This window comes from Manacus candei, unplaced genomic scaffold (genome assembly GCF_025592945.1).
Source record: "Manacus candei isolate 608988 ecotype Guabito, Panama unplaced genomic scaffold, ASM2559294v1 h1tg000148l, whole genome shotgun sequence".
Classification (NCBI taxonomy): domain Eukaryota; kingdom Metazoa; phylum Chordata; class Aves; order Passeriformes; family Pipridae; genus Manacus; species Manacus candei.
In genome coordinates, this window is record NW_026138196.1 from 1,559,767 (window position 1) to 1,577,546 (window position 17,780).

The window sequence follows — 17,780 nt, forward strand, 5'->3', positions numbered from 1 at the left end:
GGTGGTGTCATCAGTGAGGTCCCCCCATGTCCCTGGTGTGCTGTGGTTTGTGGGGACCTTGTGAAGATGAGGCCCCAAAGGCTGCCAGGCAGAGCTGCCCCCCTGGAACCCAGGGCAGAGTTTGCAGGGGGTTTGTCAGGCGAGCAGTGAGTGTTGCTGGGCAAGGGGAAGCCCTGCAGGAAGGTTTGCTGTGTCACTGGGTGCACCTGTGCCCTCAGGGCCTGAGGTGCTGCAGCCAGGAATGCTGAGGGAGCTGCCTGATGTGCTGGGGAGGCCACTCTGCTCCTCTTGCCCTCAGCTGCTCATGGTGCCAGTGCCTGGGAGCGCTTCCTGAGGGCTGAAAGAGAGCTCCTGGCTTGGTTTGTGGAGGAAGAGCAGCAGTGACTCCCTGGCTAACTGGCATGTGGTCAGGCTGCCCTCATTGCCAGGGTTACGGTCCCTTGGGATCTCTCCCATTTACAGGACATGATACTCTCTCATTGAAACTGTATTTCGTGACCTCATTAGGAATACCAAAAAACAAACAACAGTGTGGGTTTGGTCCCATATTGCCCAGGCTGGTCTGTGACATCAGTTCACTGGTACAACATTCAGGCTATAAGCTTTCAGAACTTGTAAGCCCTAATTCTTAATATATTTTTCTTGTGAGGAAAAACCTGTAATTACCAGAGGAGGCTCAATGTCCTTCTCTCTCCTCTCTCTCGTCCTGCTCTGGGTGTTCCTGAATCATATGGAGAAGCCTCAGAGCCTGAGCAGAGCAGCTGCTGGTGGATCTGCTCCAGCTGCTTTGGTGGCTGAGCTGATGTTCTGAACCTTGCACACTGGAGGTTTGACCTCCCCCATTTCCATCAGGATCATGGATTAAGTGCGAGCTCTGCAAGAGTCTGGATGACACCAAGCTGAGTGTTGTGGTTGGTTGTCGAGAGGGAAGGGATGGCAGCCAGAGGGGCCTGGACAGGCTGGGGAGGAGGACTTGTGTGATGGTCATGGAATTCAAGAGGGCCAAGAGCTGGTGGGTTGTGTCAGTCCCTAACAGGGCTCCAGGCTGGTGGTGGCTGGTTTGAGAGCAGCCCTGTGGAGAAGGCTTGGAGGGTATTGGTGAGTGAAGAACTGACTGGGAGCCAGGAAGGTGCCCTGGCAGCCCAGAAAGCCCCCGTGTGCTGGGCTCCTGGCCACAGTGTGGGCAGCAGGGAGAGGGAGGGGACTGTGCCCCTCTGCTCCTTTCTGGGGAGATTGGAGTTGTGTGTTCAGCTCTGGGAGCCTGAGGAGAAGGAAAGCAGGGACCCGTTGGTGGGATGCAGAGTAGAGCCTTGGGGATGATGAAGGGCTGGAGCCCCCAGTGTCCATGGAGACTGAAGGCAGCCCAGACTGGGAGTTTGTGTGGGAGGTGTGGGTGGTGTGTCCAAGGCTGTGTTTGGGCAATAGAAGAGTTTGTGTCCCATTGTGGAAGGCCCTTCTGTGCCAGTCTCTGTTGATCCCTGTGAAATATTTCCTAGGAGAGAGTTGGTCCCTTTCCCACCCATCCGATGGCATCTGTTGCCAGAGCTCTGTGCCAAATGAAATTCTAAGAGTCTTGGAGGAAGAAAGGATGAGGAGGCATGTCATGTTTTGCTGCAGGAGAACTTTATTGAGAGAAAGAGTGAAAGGGCAGAGAAGAGAGTGGGAGAAGTTCTGAGGTGCAGTAGGGCGACCATCAGCTGAGGTACTTGTGTTGTAGCAGATTTTGGCAGAGCCGGAGCTCGAGGTGTGAGGGAAGTTGTGGAGAGCCCTCAGCAGATGCCGGAGCAGCCCAGGCCTGCCAGGCCAGAGCAGCCCAGGCCTCCCAGGCCGTAGCCAAAGCCACGGCCATAGCCCAGGCCGTAGCCAAAGCCACCAGAGATGGGCTGTCCCTGGACGTTGAGCTCCGTGCCCAGGGCAGCCCCTGCGGTGGATCCAACAAAGGAGCTCTGGGGGAAGGAGGTCATGATGGGCCCTGGGAAGGTGACGCGGACGGGGGAGGGCTGGATGAGGACGGTGGAGTCCTGGCACTGCCTGACACAGGGCTCGTTGCAGCTGTTGGCCAGTGGGGTGGGTCCGCAGGGGCGGCAGAGGTCGTAGCAGGCCATGGGTGTGGTGTGGAGGGGCCCTGGGAGGGCAGGCAAGAGAAGGTGAGAGAAGGTGAGAGCAGAGAGGGGTGGTGGGCAGCTGCGGGCGCTGGGGGTGCTCGGGGCGGTGTTGCAGGAGGGCTGGGCAGTGGGGAGGCTGGTGTGGGGCTGTGGGGAGGCGTGAGGGCTGCTGAGGCTGGGTGCGAGCGTGCTGGCAGAGAGGGGCCAGGGGGGCGGTGTGGCAGGAGCAGGAGGGGGTTGTGAGGGGCTGGAGGCTCACCTGGTGGTGGGCAGAGAAGGCAGGAGAAGGCTTGAGGAGAAGCGTGGCAGGGAGAGAGGCGCTGGGCCGGCTTTTATGCTGCTCCCGCAGGGGCGGCACAGCCTTGGCCCAGCCCTGTCAGCTGGCGGCAGCTTTGAGGAGTTGGAATTTGGGAGGGTTGGATGGTTGGATGTGTGTCAGGGAGGACTGAATAAAGAATTAGACCCCAGGAGAGGTGTGATGTCATCAGTGAGGTGATTTTGTGGTCCTCGTGTGCTGTGGTTTGTGGGTGCTTTGTGCTGACTGGGCCCCCTCTTCTTCTGTGTGACTGGATGTCCATCAGTCATTGTGTCGCACCCAGGAATGCTGAGGGAGCCATTTGATGTCCTTTGGAGGGCAGCCTCCCATGCCTTGGAAAGGTCACAATTCCTGGGAGCCCTTCCTGATTGATGAGGGAGAGGTCCTGCCCTTGTCTCTTGAATGGGATCAAGAGAAATGGTCTGCTCCCGCAGGGCCAGCACAGCCTTTACCTTTGTGGTACAGTCATGAGGTGGGTGTGATTTCCTTCCTGCCGTTCTGCAATGTCATGTCCTGGCCTTGAGGCCGTGTCCTTCTGGCCTTGGTTGCAGGTTTTAATTGCAAGAATTTGAGCCCAATGACTTGTTTATGGTATGTGTTGGGACACATGGAATTTGCAAAGCTTTCAAGAATTGGGGCGTCATCAGTGATGTCATGACATGGCATATTCACATTTCCCATTTGCATTCTTTCCTCCTGGCTGAAAAAGTTTTGAGCTCTCTCAGCTTTTCCTCATATTAACTCAACTCCAGTCCTTTCAGCATCACAGTTTCCCTGCACTGCTCTTGGTCAAACAAGTCTATGTCCTTCTTCCACTGTGGAGCCCCATCAGTGGGGGGACAGGAGGGTTGACTCCCTCAACCTGTATTCATTTTTTTTTCCTAATGCTGTCCCTTTTTACCAAAAATGGCCAGAAATGGCCTACCCATGATCCATTTATTCTCAGCCAGGACCACAAGGTCCTTCTCTGCTGAAATCCTTTGGTTGACAAGAGAAATCCAACCAGTGTGATCTGCCTAAACTTCTGTAAGGGCTTTGACATGGTCTCACATGACATCCCTCTCTAAAATGGAAATATAGGGGTTTGAAGGGTGGAGAAATAACTGGATGAGGAGTTGTCTGGGTGGACACAGCCAGAGAGTGGTGCTCAGTGGCTCTGTGGACAGGTGGGGCTGGTGACAAGTGAAGACCCTCAGTGCTCTGCCCTGGACTGGTGCTCTTTAAGACCTTTATCAATAACATAGACAGTGAGACCGAGTGCACCCTCAGTGAGTTTGCAGGTGACACGAAGCTGAGTGGAGCAGTTGACACAACCAAATGTGGGAATGCCATCGGGAGGGACACGGGGGATCTCGACAAGTGGGACCATGAGAACATCAGGAGGTGCAACAAGTCCAAACTCCTGCACCTGAGCTGGGGCAATCCCAGACAGGAGCACAGCCTTGGAGAGGAACAGCTTGAGAGCAGACCTACAGAGAAGGACTTGGAGGTTCTGATGGACCAAAAGCAGAACATGAGACAGAAATGTGCACTTTCAGCCTAGAACACCAACCTGGGCTGCACAAAAAGAGGTGTGGCCAGCAGGAATGGCTGGAGATGAACTGGAGACAAGAGAAGGCCATTACTGTCCTGAAAAAGACCAAATAGATCAAGAGTTGTCCATGTACTCTTGCAGGAAAAGGTGCATTGGGAAAAGTGTTTCCAGCAGCTTGATGAGGTGATGCTTCCTCTCTCCTCAGAAATAGGTAGGTCTGATGTGGGAGGGTGTGTTGGGCTCTGTAGTGAAAGAAAGATGTGGAGAAAAGTGCAGCAAAAACAGTGCAGGGAGAGCAAGACACTGAGGGGACTGAAGCACTGTTGCTATGAGGGGCAGTGAGACCTGCAAGGTTTGTTGCAGCCAGGAGGCAATAATGGACAAAGGAAATGTTGTCAGTGTGCCATAGCATGACCTCAGTGATGACACCACAATTCTTGTTTTTGTGTGTAAGGTACATAGAAAATGCAAACAAAGCCCACAACACCAAGCCACTGGTCTCTAATTCTGGCAATTAAAAGCTGCCGCCAAGGTCAGAGGGACACGGCCTGAAGGGCAGGACATGAGAGGTCAGATCTGGGGAAAGAAAACAGCGCCCAGTTCACGACTCACGAGGCTGGGCCAGGCAAGAGCTGCTGCCTGAGAAATGCCCCAAGGGCTGGGCCAAGGCTGTGCCGCCCCTGCAGGAGCAGCATAAAAGCCGGCCCAGCGCCTCTCTCCCTGCCACGCTTCTCCTCAAGCCTTCTCCTGCCTTCTCTGCCCACCACCAGGTGAGCCTCCAGCCCCTCACAACCCCCTCCTGCTCCTGCCACACCGCCCCCCTGGCCCCTCTCTGCCAGCACGCTCGCACCCAGCCTCAGCAGCCCCCACGCCTCCCCACAGCCCCACACCAGCCTCCCCACTGCCCAGCCCTCCTGCAACACCGCCCCGAGCACCCCCAGCGCCCGCAGCTGCCCACCACCCCTCTCTGCTCTCACCTTCTCTCACCTTCTCTTGCCTGCCCTCCCAGGGCCCCTCCACACCACACCCATGGCCTGCTACGACCTCTGCCGCCCCTGCGGACCCACCCCGCTGGCCAACAGCTGCAACGAGCCCTGTGTCAGGCAGTGCCAGGACTCCACCGTCCTCATCCAGCCCTCCCCCGTCCGCGTCACCTTCCCAGGGCCCATCATGACCTCCTTCCCCCAGAGCTCCTTCGTTGGATCCACCGCAGGGGCTGCCCTGGGCACGGAGCTCAACGTCCAGGGACAGCCCATCTCCGGCGGCTTTGGGGCCGGAGGCTACGGCCTGGGCTATGGCCGTGGCTTTGGCTACGGCCTGGCAGGCCTGGGCTGCTACGCCAACAGGGGCTGCTCCGGCATCTGCTGAGGTCCCAAACAACTGCCCCAACAACAACCACCCACGACCTGGAAGTCACCACATGGAACAGGGATTCATCTCCACCCCAAGGCTCTCCAATGGGCTCAGCACTTCCAGCTCCTGCTCTCAGGGCTCCAAGCAAGGAAGCAGCCAATGGGCCAGCCCACACTGCCTGCAAACATGGCCCAGCTCCCTCCTCCTCTTCTCCCCCTTCCTTCTCTCCAGCGCCCCTTCGGCTCTGGCCAGTCCCCTCTGCTGCAAACACCTGCTCACAAGCCACACACCATTGGCTACCTCTGCTGGGCTGCTCCCAACAAGGGGAGCAGCAAGATCTCAGGGCTCTGCACAAATCTTCTGCAAGGGAGGGACCTCAGCTGATGGTCGCCCTACTTGTACCTCAGACTGGATCCCTTCCCCTGGCCACTCCTTTCTTTTCACTCTTTAGTCTCAATAAAGTTCTCCTGCATCACAGCCTCTCATGACTCCTCTTCATTTTTTCTTCCAGTGCTCTCACAGCATCACTTGACAAAAAGCCAGGGATCAACAGGCCCTGGGCAAGGTGGAACAGGGCCACACGACCAATTTAAACAAATGTGTCACCAGCACTAACACACAGACTGGCACAGGGTGGGGGACCTTCCAGAACGTGGCACAAACCCATCACCTGCTACACCAAAGGCTTTCACACAACAACACTCTTACCTGTGCACGCCACACCAAAGGCACTGTGGTCCAGCACACAGTGCACAAACTCCCTTCCCCACCAGGACTCTTCAAGTCTCCCAGCAAACCTCCTGGTTGGAAGGAACTCTGCACAGCAAGTGCTTCAACCCCCCTGCTCAATCAGGGCCACACAGAGCAGGAGTCCAAGGACTTTGGTCAGTGCAGTCTTAGATCTCTCAAGACAGAGACCCCACCACCTCTTCCACTCTGTGACCACCCTCACACTGGAAAATCCTTGTCTTCCTTGTCAATGGAATCTCAGCTGTTTCCCCTGTGCCCAAGGTCTGCCCTCCTGCCCAAGGGCGTCCCTGACAAGATCTGTGCTCATCCAGCTCTGAAGGGGCAGTGGAGGGGCAGGGACCGATCTCTTCACTCTCCTGACCAGGGACAGCACTCCAGGAAACGGCTGCAGCTGAGTCAGGGCAGGGTTAGGTTGGACATCAGCAAAAAGGTTTTCCTCCAGAGGCTGCTTGAGCACTGGAACAGGCTCCCCAGGGTAGTGGGCACAGCACCAAGGCTGTGAGATCAAGAAGTCTTTGGAAAATGTTCTCAGGTTCATGCTGGGATTCTTGAGGTGTCCTGTGAGGGCTGGGAATTGCACTCCATCATCCTCATGGGTCCCTTCCAATTCAGTAGACCCTGTGATTCTGTGATCCACCTGCAAAAGATCAGCAACACCAACCATTCCCCCAGCATGGCCAAAGCCACCACTTCACCCATGGCCCCAAGGGCCACATCTACACGGCTTTTACAGCCCTCCAGGGGTGGGGACTCCACCACTGCCCTGGGCAGCCTGTGCCAAGAATTGACAACCCTTCCCAGGAAGGGATTTTCCCACATAGGCAACTCAACCTTCCCTGGGGCAAGTTGAGCCTTTTCCTCTCCTCCCATGGCTTGGGAGCAGGGAGACAACACTGACATTCTCCTTGCTCTGAGCCACATTCAGGGAACTCCAGAGTGCAACAGACAGACATGGCCTCAAGGGGAGGATGTGGAAGGGCAGAATTCCACAAAGGAATGTCTCCACCATGACAGAACAGGAGAGAGGGGCACACTGGCCATGCACTAGGAATTAGAGTGGTTTTGCTCACAGGTCCAGGATGTTACAACTTTGGCTTATAAATTCTGAAACCTCATGGCTTGAATGTGGAACAAGGGAAGTGACGTCCCAGAGCAGCCTGGGCAAAAAGGGATCAGGCCCAGTGGGTGTGTTTATTGGATTCCTTAAGGAGGTCAAGAAATACACTTGGAATGACAGAGCACGTTGTCCTGTAAACCTGACAAACCCCACTGGATCAGAACACTGGAACAAGCACAACCTGACCAGCCTCCAGTTCTCAAGTTCCTCCCTCTTGGTCCTGTTCAAGTCAGGAGGGGAATGAGCTCTCCTTTACCATCAGGAAGCCCTTCCAGGCACTGTGACCTTTCCAGGCCATTGGAGAGTGACCCCCCAAACATACCCCAGCTCCCTCAGCATTCCTGGGTGCACCACAATGACTGAGGGACATCCAGTCACACGCAAGAAGAGGTTCCACTCTTCCCAACACACCCACAAACCACAGCACACCAGGGCTACAGGCTGACCACACCAATGGCACCCACCTGCCAAAGCTTTGCTCACATCTCCAGCCCTGCCTGACACGCACTTGGCAGGCAAATCCTCCCAAACACAACATTCACCTCAAAGCTGCTCCCAAGGTCACATGGACACGGCCTCAAGGGCAGGACATGGAATCACAGAGGTGATTCCCCAAAGGAATGTCTGCACCAGGACACAAAAGGAGAGAGCAGCACACCAGCTCTCTGCCAGCAATTAGTGGCTTTTGCTCACAGCAACACAAGGCTGAGACTGACAGGTTACAAGTTCTGGAACCTCATGGCTTCAATGTGGAAGAAGGGAACGGAAATCCCAGACCAGCCGGGGAAAAAAGGGATCAAGCCCTGTAGGGTGTTTGTTTATTCCATTTCTTAATCAAGCCAAAAATACAGTTTAAATGAAAGAGAACATTGTTCTGTAAATTTGAGAAATCCAAATGTAGCACAACAATGGAACAAGTTCAACCTGAGTGGCCTCTGGCTTTCCAGATCCTCTCTCTCGATCCTATTCAAGAGACAAGAGTAGGAGCTCTCCTTCATCCATGACGAAGCACTCCCAGGCATTGTGACCTTTCCAGGGCCTTGGAGAGTGTCCTCAACAGGACATCAAATTGCTCCCTCAGCATTCCTGGGTGCAACACAATGACTGATGGACATCCAGTCACACAGAACAAGAGGGGGCCCAGTCAGCACAAAGCACCCACAAACCACAGCACATGAGGACCACAAAATCACCTCACTGATGACATCACACCTCTCCTGGGCTCTGGTTGTTTATTCAGCCCTCTCTGACACACATCCAACCATCCAACCCTCCCAAATCCCAGTTCCTCAAAGCTGCCGCCAGCTGACAGGGCTGGGCCAAGGCTGTGCCGCCCCTGCGGGAGCAGCATAAAAGCCGGCCCAGCGCCTCTCTCCCTGCCACGCTTCTCCTCAAGCTTCTCCTGCCTTCTCTGCCCACCACCAGGTGAGCCTCCAGCCCCTCACAACCCCCTCCTGCTCCTGCCACACCGCCCCCCTGGCCCCTCTCTGCCAGCACGCTCGCACCCAGCCTCAGCAGCCCTCACGCCTCCCCACAGCCCCACACCAGCCTCCCCACTGCCCAGCCCTCCTGCAACACCGCCCCGAGCACCCCCAGCGCCCGCAGCTGCCCACCACCCCTCTCTGCTCTCACCTTCTCTTGCCTGCCCTCCCAGGGCCCCTCCACACCACACCCATGGCCTGCTACGACCTCTGCCGCCCCTGCGGACCCACCCCGCTGGCCAACAGCTGCAACGAGCCCTGTGTCAGGCAGTGCCAGGACTCCACCGTCCTCATCCAGCCCTCCCCCGTCCGCGTCACCTTCCCAGGGCCCATCATGACCTCCTTCCCCCAGAGCTCCTTCGTTGGATCCACCGCAGGGGCTGCCCTGGGCACGGAGCTCAACGTCCAGGGACAGCCCATCTCCGGCGGCTTTGGGGCCGGAGGCTACGGCCTGGGCTATGGCCGTGGCTTTGGCTACGGCCTGGGAGGCCTGGGCTGCTACGCCAACAGGGGCTGCTCCGGCATCTGCTGAGGCCCCAAACAACTGCCCCAACAACAACCACCCATGACCTGGAAGTCACCACATGGAACAGGGATTCATCTCCACCCCAAGGCTCTCCAATGGGCTCAGCACTTCCAGCTCCTGCTCTCAGGGCTCCAAGCAAGGAAGCAGCCAAGGGGCCAGCCTGCGCTGCCTGCAAACATGGCCATGAGCTTGGGGCTATGGCAAAATCTGCTACAACACAAGTACCTCAGCTGACGGTCGCCCTACTGCACCTCACACCAGATCCCTTCCACTCTTTTCTTGCCTTTTTACTCTTTTGTCTCAATAAAGTTCTCCTGCAGCAAAACATCACATGCCTCCTCATCCTTTCTTTTTCCAAGCCTCCTGGAACTTCATTTGCCACAGAGCTCTGGCAACAGATGCCATCGGATGGGTGGGAAAGGGACCAGCTCTCTCCTAGGAAATATTTCACAAGCCTCAACAGAGACTGGTACAGAAGGGCCTTCCACAATGGGACACAAACTCTTCCCTTGCCCAAACACAGCCTTGGACACACCACCCACACCTCCCACACAAACTCCCAGTCTGAGCTGGCTTCAGTCTCCAGGGACACCGGGGGCTCCAGCCCTTCATCATCCCCAAGGCTCTACTCTGCATCCCACCAACAGGTCCCTGCTTTCCTTCTCCTCAGGCTCCCAGAGCTGAACACACAACTCCAATCTCCCCAGAAAGGAGCAGAGGGGCACAGTCCCCTCCCTCTCCCTGCTGCCCACACTGTGGCCAGGAGCCCAGCACACGGAGGCTTTCTGGGCTGCCAGGACACGTTCCTGGCTCCCGGTCAGTTCTTCACTCGCCAATACCCTCCAAGCCTTCTCCACAGGGCTGTTCTCAAACCAGCCACCACCAGCCTGGAGCCCTGTTAGGGACTGACACAACCCACCAGCTCTTGGCCCTCTTGAATTCCAGGAGCATCACACAGGTCCTCCTCCCCAGCCTGTCCAGGCCCCTCTGCCTGCCATCCCTTCCCTCTCGACAAACAACCACAACACTCAGTTTGGTGTCATCCAGACTCTTGCAGAGCTCGCACTTAATCCATGATCCTGATGGAAATGGGGGAGGTCAAACCTCCAGTGTGCAAGGTTCAGAACATCAGCTCAGCCACAAAAGCAGCTGGAGCAGATCCACCAGCAGCTGCTCTGCTCAGGCTCTGAGGCTTCTCCATATGATTCAGGAACACCCAGAGCAGGACAGACGAGGAGAGAGAAGCACATTGAGCCTCCTCTGGTAATTACAGGTTTTTCCTCACAAGAAAAAGACACTAAGAATTAGGGCTTATAAATTATGAAACCTTATGGCCTGAATGTTGTAGCAGTGAACTGATGTCACAGACCAGCCTGGGCAAAAAGGGACCAAACCCACTTTGTATCTTCACTTTCTAAATGACACCATGAAATTCAGTTTCAACGAGAGAGTATCATGTCCTGTAAATGGGAGAGATGCCAAGGGACCGTAACCCTGGCAATGAGGGCAGCCTGACCACATGCCAGTTAGCCAGGGAGTCACTGCTGCTCTTCCTCCACAAACCAAGCCAGGAGCTCTCTTTCAGCCCTCAGGAAGCGCTCCCAGGCACTGGCACCATGAGCAGCTGAGGGCAAGAGGAGCAGAGTGGCCTCCCCAGCACATCAGGCAGCTCCCTCAGCATTCCTGGCTGCAGCACCTCAGGCCCTGAGGGCACAGGTGCACCCAGTGACACAGCAAACCTTCCTGCAGGGCTTCCCCTTGCCCAGCAACACTCACTGCTCGCCTGACAAACCCCCTGCAAACTCTGCCCTGGGCTCCAGGGGGGCAGCTCTGCCTGGCAGCCTTTGGGGCCTCATCTTCACAAGGTCCCCACAAACCACAGCACACCAGGGACACGGGGGGACCTCACTGATGACACCACCAATTTCCTTGGCCCTTTTGTTTATACAGCCCTCCCTGACACACATCCAACCATCCAACCCTCCCAAATCCCAGCTCATCAAAGCTGCCACCAAGGTCAGACGGGCACGGCCTCAAGGGCAGGACATGGAATCCCAGAACTCCACAAACCCACAGCCCGTGAGTGACATCAGGTGACCTCACAGAGGACACCCCACCTCTCCTGGGCAGTGTCTGCACCTGCCAGGTGCCCCCACAAGCACATTCCAGGCACAACCTCCCAAATACCAACTCTCCCTTCAAAGCTGCCGCCACAAGGACACGTCTGCAAGAGGAGCACACGGAAGGGGAGCACTGTGGAAAGGAAAACACACCCCCACCTCACCCACTCAGCCCACAGCACACGAGGGCCACAAAATCACCTCACTGATGACATCACACCACTCCTGGGCTCGGGTTGTTTCTTCAGCCCTCCCTGACACACATCCAACAATCCAACACTCCCAAAACCAACTCCTCAAAGCTGCCCCCAAGGTCAGATGGACGCGGCCTCAAGGGCAGGACATGGAATCCCAGAATTCCACAAAGGAACATCTGCAAAATGACAGAAGAGGAGAGCAGAGTACACTGACCACCCACTGCGAATTATAGTTTTTGCTCACAGGTACAGGAAGTTACAGCTGACGGGTTGTACGTTATGAAACCTCCTGGCTTGAATGGGGAAGAAGGGAATGGAAATGTCAGACCAGCCTGGGCAAAAAGAGATCGAACACAGTTTGTTTTTTATTTATTGCCTCTCTTCAGAAGGTCAAGAAATAAACTTTAAATGATCAACTACCTTGTGATGAAAATTTCAGAAGTCCAAATGGACCATAGGAATGGAACTGGACCAGCCTGAATTCAGCCTGAGCAGTCTCAAGGTTTCCAGGTTCTCTCCTTTTATCTCAATCACAATCCCAGGGGATGAGCTCTCTTTCATCCCTCAAGACTTGCTCCAAAGGACTATGACCTTTCCAAGTTGATGGAGAGTGGCCTCCCCAGGACATCAAATGGCTCCCTCAGCATTCCTGGGTGCAATACAATGACTGATGGACATCCAGTCACACAGAACAAGAGGATCCACAATCCACAACACATCCAGAAACCACAGCACACGAGGGCCACAAAATCACCTCACTGATGACATCAAACCTCGCTTGGGCTTGGTTTGTTTATTCAGTCCTCCCTGATGCATATCCAACAATCCAACCCTCCCAGATCCCAACTCCTCAAAGCTGCCGCCAGCTGACAGGGCTGGGCCAAGGCTGTGCCGCCCCTGCGGGAGCAGCATAAAAGCCGGCCCAGCGCCTCTCTCCCTGCCACGCTTCTCCTCAAGCCTTCTCCTGCCTTCTCTGCCCACCACCAGGTGAGCCTCCAGCCCCTCACAACCCCCTCCTGCTCCTGCCACACCGCCCCCCTGGCCCCTCTCTGCCAGCACGCTCGCACCCAGCCTCAGCAGCCCTCACGCCTCCCCACAGCCCCACACCAGCCTCCCCACTGCCCAGCCCTCCTGCAACACCGCCCCGAGCACCCCCAGCGCCCGCAGCTGCCCACCACCCCTCTCTGCTCTCACCTTCTCTCACCTTCTCTTGCCTGCCCTCCCAGGGCCCCTCCACACCACACCCATGGCCTGCTACGACCTCTGCCGCCCCTGCGGACCCACCCCGCTGGCCAACAGCTGCAACGAGCCCTGTGTCAGGCAGTGCCAGGACTCCACCGTCCTCATCCAGCCCTCCCCCGTCCGCGTCACCTTCCCAGGGCCCATCATGACCTCCTTCCCCCAGAGCTCCTTCGTTGGATCCACCGCAGGGGCTGCCCTGGGCACGGAGCTCAACGTCCAGGGACAGCCCATCTCCGGCGGCTTTGGGGCCGGAGGCTACGGCCTGGGCTATGGCCGTGGCTTTGGCTACGGCCTGGGAGGCCTGGGCTGCTCTGGCCTGGCAGGCCTGGGCTGCTCTGGCACCTGCTGAGGGTCCTTGCCACCACAGCTGACACCCCTGCACCTGCCCTTCTCACTCTGGCACCAATATCTCCTGCAAGCAAAGCACCTCGGCTGATGGGCGCCCTACTTGCACCTCAGACTTGCTCCCTTCCACTGGCTGCTCCTTTCTTTTTATTCTGTTGTCTCAATAAAGTTCTCCTGCATCAAAGCCTGAGACGCCTTTGCCTCCTTTATTCTACCAGGGATTTTCCAATTTCATCTCCTTCACAGCCAGGCCTCAACAGGCCAGCGGGGTGGGTGGAAAAGGGCCACAAGACCCCTCCTAGGAAATATCTCACCAGCACCACCAACAGCAGCAGCACTGTCTGGCTCCTGAGGGTCTGTCACAAAGTTACACCAGCCCATCACTCATCACACTCAGGCTTTGACATGACAACACTCCCTGGGACACCCCAACCCTTTGCTCTCACCACAAACACCTGCAGTCCCTCTTACACCATCTCCCCTCACAGACACATCCCAGGACCACCCACACAAGGCCCCATGTCCTTGTCCCCTTGTTCTCCAAGGACCTTGGGGAACCCATGCAGGCTGTCCAGCTCACCACCCACCCTTCCGCGGGGTCCTCAGCTCACCCAGCTCTGGGCCCTTGTTGCACTGTCCCTCTGGCTGCCCGCTCCCCATTCCTCCTGCCTGGGAGTCCCCGGGACAGGATCTCACCTTCTTGTGGGTCTTCAACTGATCCCTGGTGGAGATGCCCCGGCCACCATCCCCTGCTCACTGCAGGGCCCCACAGGGACCCATTCCGGGGGTCTCTGCACCACCAGCCTCCCTCTCCAGGGGCTCTGCATCACCTGGGCACATGACCCCAAGCCCCCATCCCTCTGCTCTCACATCCCACAGCAAGTCCCCTTTGTGAGGTCACTGTCACTGGGGATTCCTCAGGCATAGCCTGGAGACCTTGGAACCAGGGGCAGGGACAAGCCTGGCACCCTGCTCTGCTGACAATTTGGGGCTCTGCGGGGTTGGGGTTGATCTTTGCAGGACACCAAGTGCCCACCAAGCCCCTTTCTCAATCCCTTCTCTCTAGTGGACAAAACAGAGAAGAAGATGGAGAAAGGCTCCTGAGTGGAGTTAAGGACAGGGAGTTCAGTCACCAATCACCATCCTGGGCAAAACAGACTCCACCCAGGGAAATTATTTTAATTCCTTAAAAATCAAACCTTCAAGTAAGATAATGGGACAGAAAACCAAACCTTAAATACCTTCCCTTCACCCCTCCCTTCAGCCAGGCTCAACTTCACTCCCCAGTTCTCTGCCCCCTCTCCCCAAGTGGCTCAGGGCGATGGACAAGGTGGGTTGGGGTTGGACCCCATCTCTGAGGGCTTTTCCAACCTCAACAGTTCCATGATTCCCTGGAATTTATTTTAGTGGGAAAGTGATTCCAAGATTTAAATACATGATGGTAAGTACAGCAGGAATTTTACTGTTTGGAATCTGCAGCTGAGTCTCTGTTCTGATTGTAGTAAATCCTCCTGAAGCACTTTGTGGATAAGGCAAGGACAAATCAAGGATTAAGTGCCACTAAGCCTTCTTAAATTTTTTTCATTCCCCACTCTCCACGTAAATAATTCAAAATTAATTATAATTTCATGTTAATCTGTTAGCATTTATTACGTGTTTCACCCATGTAGTGGGTTGGACTTAATGGTCCTGGAGGTCTTTTCCAACCCTAATGATTCCATGATGTGATTTTAAGTAACAAAGTGATCCCTGTTTATCAAACTCTATATTAATTTAATTTAATTTAATTAATAATTAATAAATTTAATTCAATTTAATTAATAATTAATAAATTTAATAAATTAAATAAAATCCAATAAATAATTTAATAACATTCAATTAATAAAATTAAACAATTAATCATATTTAATAAACTATAATTAAGTGTAACTTATATCAAACCACCTTTTGCTGATGCAACTTTTCCACGTCCTGTGGACTCACCATTTCCCCTGAGGTGTTGGACAACACCTCTTGTTGCCTTTTCCACCCCTCACTGCTTGTAAATCCGTGGATAAAAGCACTCAGAGCTCCTCCCTATGGAATTCAACAAGGAATATCAACCCCAACAGGGAGGGGAAACGTCCTGATTAAATAACCCCACCCTCAGACCAGCTGCAGACAATAAATACATGAACAGACCCTACAAGCAGCTGATGGAGAAGGAAAAATAAGCCCCTGAAGATAAAAAAAAAACAAAACAAACCTCCTGTTCTGAGTAAATACATAAATTTCCACCAGAATAAAGGCCAACAATAAACCACCCAGCAAAGGCCTTCTGGGGGGGGGGGGGGGGGGGTGAAAGCTGCCAAAAAAAAGGTGAGAAAACACCTGGTTGGAAAGGGTGATTAAACAAATCGAGATTGAGAGACAAGCCCAGAAAAAAAAAAAACTGCGAAAAATAGAGAAAATAATCAAATTTAACACAGAGAGGCGAAGAAACACCGAATCCCACATCCATGGAATTCACCCCCCCCCAGGATGGAGGGCCTGGGACAACTTGGCCTTGGATCCAGGTGGTCTGTAAGGGCCTTTCCAACCCAAACCATTCCAGGGGGATTTAAGGGCACCCCCTGTTCCCCTCTGCTCTTTAAAGGGACTCAATCCTGGTTTCTTCCTGGGCCTCCTTTGGTCTCCACGCACCAGCAGCTCCCTGCCTTCCTCTCCTCCCTTCCCTTCCCTTCCCTTCCCTTCCCTTCCCTTCCCTTCCCTTCCCTTCCCTTCCCTTCCCTTCCCTTCCCTTCCCTTCCCAAACCTTCCCAAACCTTCCCAAACCTTCCCAAACCTTCCCTTCCCTTCCCAAACCTTCCCTTCCCAAACCTTCCCAAACCTTCCCAAACCTTCCCTTCCCAAACCTTCCCAAACCTTCCCACATTGCTCCAACCTGCCCTTGGACACTCCCAGGGATGGGGCAGCCACAGCTCCTCTGGGAATTCCAGCCCAGCCCCTCCCCACCCTCCCAGCCAAGAATTCCTTCCCAATATCCCATCTAACCCTGGGAAGCCACTCCCTGTGTCCTGTCCCTCCAGCCCTTGTCCCAAATCCCTCTCCTGCTCTCCAGGAGAGCCCCCAGTGAAGGAAAATGACCTTGAAAGGTCACTCCCAACCCAAACTGTTCCGTGATTCCAGGAAAATAAACAGGAAAAGCCGCTCAAGCCTTGAGGAACTGAGGGAAAACCGGGATATTTTGGGCTGGAAAGGATCTTAAAGCTCATCCAGTCCCACCTGCCACAGGCAGGGACACCTCCCACTATCCCAAGTTGTTCCAACCAGGCCTTGGACACTTCCAGAGACGTGGAATCCACAACCTCTCTGGAAAAACCCTGTTCCAGCACCTTTTTTTTTGCTGTTTGAATCCCCCCTCGTTCTGGGCTCGGGGTAAGGAAGAAGTAAATCCCAGCGGGATAAACCCAGGAGGTGGGTCCAGGGATATTTCCATCCCCCAAGTGCCAAGGAGACGTGGATAATCCGGGATGGAGCTCTTCCAGAGGGGTTTTTCCAAACAAAAACGCATTTATTCCTTGTTTAATCCCTGGGCGGGGGGGGGGGGGGGTTTGACAGTCGTTCCAAGCTTTTAAATAACTTAAAAATATTAAAAGATAACAGTCACCCCCCGGGGAGGAAGGAAGGAATTCCTGGCTGGGAGGGTGAGGAGGGGCTGGGATGGAATTCCCAGAGAAGCTGTGGCTGCCCCATTCCTGGGAGTGTCCAAGGGCAGGTTGGAGCAACGTGGGACAGTGGGAAGTGTCCCATGGCAGGGGGTGGAATGAGATGACCTTGAAGGTCCCTTCCCACCCAAAGCATTCCATGATTTGGTGACGGTTATTCTTGTCTTTTATTCCCTATAAATCAGATTAGATTGGGGGGGAAAAAATGAATAATAATAATAATAATAATAATAATAATAATAATAATAATAATAATAATAATAATAATAATAATAATAAAACCAGCCCAGAACTAAACGTTTCAAAAAAATAATCCCAATAAAACAACTCAGCAGGAAAAAAGCCCGAAACGTGGATGACTCAGCGATTCCCGGGATCCACGGAGCTCCCCCGGGACAGGGAGCAGGGGAGGGGGAACCACGACGGGGTTTTGGGTCCTTCAGCTCCCAAAAAACCCCGGTTTGGACGTGAGGAAGGTCTGGCAGCTCCTCCAGGGGAGGAGCTCCCTGGAGGCACCCGGAGCCGCCGAATTCCTGGAAAACCTGCGAGTCAGGGATCACGGCGAGGTTGGAAAGGGAATAAAAGGGTTTTGTGGTTGGTTTCGGACCGTGACCGGGCTTGTCCCCTCCTGGCAAATGGAAGCTGCTGCTCCCAGATCCCTCGTTCCCAAAGGGAATGAGCTGCAGGGCAGGAGCTGCTCCGACGTCTCCCGGTGTCCTCAGCCCGGTCAGGTGTCACCCGCTGGATGTGTCATCTCCCCTCCCGAAACCTTCTGGGCTTCGTCCTTGGGGTGTTTGGGATTTTGGGGTGCTCAGGAGTTCGGGGTGTTCGGGTTTTTGGGCTGTTCAGGATATTGGGGTGCTCAGGAGTTTGGGGTTTTCAGGAGTTTGGGACGTTCAGGATATTGGGTCGCTCAGGATTTCAGGGTTCTCAGGAGTTTGGGGTGTTCAGGATTTTGGGATGTTCAGGATCTGAGGCATTCAGGAT

The 17,780-nt window shown here is 54.8% G+C and overlaps 3 protein-coding genes across 7 annotated transcripts in view; 2 read left to right on the forward strand and 1 right to left on the reverse strand.

Annotated features, from left to right (window-relative positions):
- Positions 1–8,560, forward strand: part of LOC127463015 (feather keratin B-4-like) — a 29,949-nt gene extending 21,389 nt beyond the window's left edge. Inside the window, exons 3-4 of one of the 2 annotated variants that reach the window (XM_051771986.1) lie at positions 4,097–4,166; positions 4,965–8,560. In XM_051771986.1, coding sequence (XP_051627946.1) covers positions 4,142–4,166; positions 4,965–5,323 — 384 coding nt within the window. In that variant the 5' untranslated portion in view covers positions 4,097–4,141 and the 3' untranslated portion in view covers positions 5,324–8,560. Of the gene's footprint in view, positions 1–4,096; positions 4,167–4,622; positions 4,726–4,964 lie in introns of those variants that run through there. The other variant, XM_051771988.1, reaches the window with a different exon arrangement.
- LOC127463024 (feather beta keratin-like) lies at positions 1,691–2,795 on the reverse strand. Its single transcript, XM_051772008.1, has 2 exons — positions 2,365–2,795; positions 1,691–2,125 (listed from the first exon to the last, which is right to left on the reverse strand). Exon 2 carries the CDS (start codon positions 2,103–2,105, stop codon positions 1,770–1,772), a length of 336 nt encoding a protein of 111 aa, XP_051627968.1. The 5' UTR covers positions 2,106–2,125; positions 2,365–2,795; the 3' UTR covers positions 1,691–1,769.
- Positions 4,623–13,950, forward strand: LOC127463021 (feather keratin B-4-like). 4 transcript variants are annotated; one of them, XM_051772002.1, is made up of 3 exons: positions 4,693–4,699; positions 8,578–8,600; positions 12,726–13,950. In XM_051772002.1, the coding sequence occupies exon 3, from the start codon at positions 12,746–12,748 to the stop codon at positions 13,088–13,090; it is 345 nt and encodes a 114-aa protein (XP_051627962.1). In that variant the 5' UTR covers positions 4,693–4,699; positions 8,578–8,600; positions 12,726–12,745; the 3' UTR covers positions 13,091–13,950. The 4 variants fall into 4 exon arrangements, with proteins under 4 accessions (XP_051627961.1, XP_051627962.1, XP_051627963.1 ...); XM_051772003.1 differs by lacking the exon at positions 12,726–13,950 and adding an exon at positions 8,830–9,359; XM_051772001.1 differs by lacking the exon at positions 8,578–8,600 and having other exon boundaries at positions 4,623–4,725.
- Positions 13,951–17,780: the final 3,830 nt, after the last annotated feature.